The sequence below is a fragment of the Clupea harengus genome, chromosome 9 (genome assembly GCF_900700415.2).
Source record: "Clupea harengus chromosome 9, Ch_v2.0.2, whole genome shotgun sequence".
NCBI lineage: Eukaryota > Metazoa > Chordata > Actinopteri > Clupeiformes > Clupeidae > Clupea > Clupea harengus.
Genome location: NC_045160.1, coordinates 179,512 through 183,601, shown reverse-complemented (window position 1 = coordinate 183,601; position 4,090 = coordinate 179,512). Strand labels below are relative to the sequence as shown.

The 4,090-nt window shown below is 38.6% G+C and overlaps 1 protein-coding gene across 1 annotated transcript; it reads left to right on the top strand.

Moving 5' to 3' along the window:
- The first annotated feature begins 2,744 nt into the window (after positions 1–2,744).
- Positions 2,745–3,689, top strand: LOC105913063 (olfactory receptor 52A5-like). Its single transcript, XM_031574095.1, has 2 exons — positions 2,745–3,087; positions 3,217–3,689. Exons 1-2 carry the CDS (start codon positions 2,745–2,747, stop codon positions 3,687–3,689), a joined length of 816 nt encoding a protein of 271 aa, XP_031429955.1.
- The last annotated feature ends 401 nt before the right edge of the window (positions 3,690–4,090 follow it).

The following is a 4,090-nucleotide window of genomic DNA, read 5'->3' as shown; positions in this document are numbered from 1 at the left end:
TAGATGAGTAAAGAAGAAACATTTCGGAAAATAAGCACCATGAGTGTAAATACAGATCGTGAGGAGTAAGTATAAATTTCAGTCAGTTAATTTTCAAAGCCATAAATCATTAGAGTCATTTATACTGTTCTGTTAAAACTCAGAACATAGGCAGTAACCGGGCGATGTCGGTGGCTAGGGCCGGCTTGAGATAGGGGTGGGCCGGTGTTTTGCGGACCATCCCAACCCCGGTCGGCCACACCGGGGGATTCCCCCGGTATCCCCGATGGCCAGTACGCCCCTGTGGGTCTCACACAATACCCAGAACCTTATTCCCAATAGCTTTCTCAAGCCTCACTACAAAAGCACAAAATGCAACAGTTTACCAGGAGGCATCCCAATCTCAGAGGGTTAATTACCACGTGTCAGTGTTAATAGATGATCATTAAGAATGGCAAACCCAAAGGAGTAATTAACAAACATATTTCAGGTTTAGCTGAGGCAACAACATTAACAAGGATTCTCATCTGACATGTACTCCAGTGGCATGTTTTTTTGTTTGTTTTTAAAGTTTTTGTGAAATAAAGATTAATGAAGAAATAGATCACATTACATTTGCATTGACAGCCACCATTCTTTTCATAAGACTATGCAAATCTGGAATCAAAATGAATCTTTAACAGTCAACAAAACATTTGTGCACAATTGCTATGTAAATACTATTTATAATCAATTGTATGCACCTAATACTTGTGAATGATCAATTTATCCATTATTTATTGATCCATTATCATTTTCATTTTGGGATTGCCCTTAACCCATTCAACATATAAAGGGTTAAAGACCACTTTTGATTTCACTGACCTGTGCAGCTGTGCCTAAAATAGATTTGTGTGACTTGCATGTAATGGTTAATACCAACTGGGCCTATACTTCATTAAGGCCACATGACTTGTGATAAAAATTGAGAGGCCTTTGCATACCAGAAAGAACCAAAGAAACATTCTTCATGTTTCAAATGTCTACCTGAAAGACATGTGAAAGTTTTTTTTTATACACTATATGGACAAAAATATTCAGACACCTGACCATAACACCAACAGGGAGTGTAATGTCATTGTATTCAAATACATATACTTTAATATGGAGTTGGTCCCCCTTTTGCAGCTATAACAGCTTCCACTCTTCTTGGAAGGCTTTCCACAAGATATTGGAGTGTTTCTGTGGGAATTGGTGCCCATTCATTCTGTAAAGCATTTATGAGGTCAGGCACTGATGTTGGACGCGAAGGCAATCTCCGTTCCAGTTCTTCCCAAAGGTGCTTGGTGGGGTTGAGGCCAGGACTCATCAAATCATGTACTTTTAGTCCTTGCTTTGTCCACTGGAGCACAGTCATGTTGGAATAGAAAAGGGCCTTTCCCAAACTGTTCCCACAAAGTTGGAAGCATAGCATTGTCCAAAATGTCTTGGTATGCTGAAGCATTAAGATTGCCCTTTACTGGAGGTAAGGGGCCTAGCCCAAACCCTGTAAAACAGCTCCATGCCATTTTACCTCCACAGGTGTGGCCAAATACTTTTGTCCATAAAGTGTATGTCTGCTATAATGTGAAACATAACAGTTGCCTTTTTGAATGAACCCAATTTGATATTTTTTTTTATATGGGCCATAATGAATGCAAAGTGAAGATATTTTAGGCCTTATCACTTCTCTTAATTCTAAGGACACATAAGTTCAAAATATTTAAAGTTGGGAATAACCACATTGCATCATGGGATGCAGTAGCCATCAAAGTGAGCTGGTTTTGAAAATCCACTAAAATTGAATTTAGGCCAGGGGCGTAACTATAGGGGGTGCAGCAGGTGCTGCCGGGGCCCATAGACATATTTATGTCAATCTAAATAGTCTGAATAGCCAAGTCGCATTGCCAAAAATACTGATGTACACCCGTATTCAGCGAAATAATTACACTAGCAAAACATAGCTACAGGTAGGTTAGTGACCTACCATGACAGTTTAAAGTGTTTTAGGCTGAATATGTGCGCGGGGGAGGGGGCGTGGCGGTGGCGGTTACAAGCATGAAAAAAAAAAACGGGGGAGTACGTAGCTGGAGATTGAATGTCTGAAGGGCTACGGGACTGTAAAATGTTTGGGAACCACTGCTTCACGCCACTGACTAGGGCCCGTCATAATAGCCTGCACCTGGGCCCGTCGTAACTACGTTACGCCACTGATTTAGGCTTTATTCAAAGCACACAATTAAGTAACTAATAAAACACTTCTGTGTATTTCTGGGGTAGTATACTGAATATACTAAATATCAATTTTAGTATTAGTGCTTATTAGTGTTCTTAATGTACTACTGAGGTAGAAATGTACCTGTAATTAGTGCATATGTAATATATCTTTTTGAAAATTGTGTCTTTATTTAGATCAAATTGTAAAAATAAAATTAATGATGTGTCTGAGCTGTCCCATGGCCTAATGTCTCAAGTGTATAGGGGGTATGAAGCAGAAATCGCCTATATAAATGTCTTATCGTGTGAAACTTGTCACACGCACAGCCATGATTAGTGACTCAACCCAGTGAGGAACAGAGGTATATTGCCCTCATTAATGAATTATGATTTTCAAGGTCGTGGACTAGCATATGGTAAATACCTACACAACTGCCTTTACATTTATTATCTATGTAATGTATGTATTATATGAACTGACTTTCTAAAACTGACTTTTCTTTGGTCAAAAGGTGAACCTACTGATGAAGATGGAAAACTACTCTATTAACAGTGACATACTTGAAATCCAGGGTTTAGACATCTCTGAGTCATCCATTTACCCAGTGTTCTTTGCAGTGCTTTTCTTTTACATCACTCTGCTGATATCTAATTTTGGTGTGCTGATACTCATCATAACAGAGAAAAGCTTGCACCAACCCATGTATCTCCTGTTCTGCAACCTATCAGTCAACGATCTCTTTGGCAATACTGTTTTACTTCCCCGTTTGCTGTCTGACATGTTTGCTTCAAAGAAATTAACCACGTATGCTCAGTGTGCCACACAGGCCTTTTGTAGTCACACATTTGGTTCAGCCTCACATATGATACTAATCATAATGGCCATTGATAGGTACGTTGCTATATGCAACCCATTACGATACACTGCAATAATGACAACGAAGACAATTGTGAAGTTGTCTGTGTCTGCCTGGGGTGTGTCACTTGTATTAGTGGCTATTTTGCTGGGTCTCACAATTAGGTTGTCTCGCTGTAGATACATTATCCTTAATGCTTATTGTGATAATGCATCATTGTTTAAATTATCTTGTGAAGATGTGTACATTAATAACCTATATGGGCTGGTTTTTACTGCAGTACTTTTTGGCTCCTCAATAGGCTGTATTGTTGTGACATACTTAAGGATTGCAATGATATGCTGGACTAAAAAAAGCAAAGAGCTCAACAACAGAGCTCTACAAACATGTGGAAGTCACTTATTAGTATATATGATTATGTTGTGGACAGGGTTCCTTACAATAATTCTTCATCGTTTTCCAGATTACCCATATTTGAGAAAATTGGCATACATATTATTCCATGTTGTGCCTGCTAATTTAAATCCAATAATTTATGGTATGCAAACAAAGTCTTTACGGCAGAAAATTCTGCAGATTTTATTTAGAAAGGTGTCATCTAGTGCACCACAAAGATAATGGTGTTTTGTGGTAAAAAAATAAAACAAATCAGGAAAATACAGAAATACAGTTAACAAATGAATGTATATTCACAAGTACTTCACATACATAAAACAAAATTCCCAAGGAAAATGAAAACTCTCAAAAAAACCTTTTAGTTTAGATTAACAATATGTATCAGGGACTTCCTGTGTCCAAGATGGCACTGTCAAAACAACGAGGGAAATCCAGATGGCTTAATACTGTGCCTCTGAATCCAGAGGGTTGTGGATATCGTTCACTAGACACGTACAACCCTCAAAAGGAAAAATATAGGCAGTGTAGTAAAGAGAAACATTTCTAAACCCACAAGGCCTTAATCTTGAGTCTCTGCAGTAGTAATAGCCAACCAAATGTTTTCCTCAGAAGAGCCTGCCGTT

Bases quoted from the DNA above. Each gene is read 5' to 3' on its own strand.
- LOC105913063 (XM_031574095.1), top strand. From the start codon at position 2,745: ATGGAAAACTACTCTATTAACAGTGACATACTTGAAATCCAGGGTTTA. The intron at 3,088-3,216 runs TCATAATGGCCA...TAGTGGCTATTT, and splicing joins AGCCTCACATATGATACTAA to TGCTGGGTCTCACAATTAGG.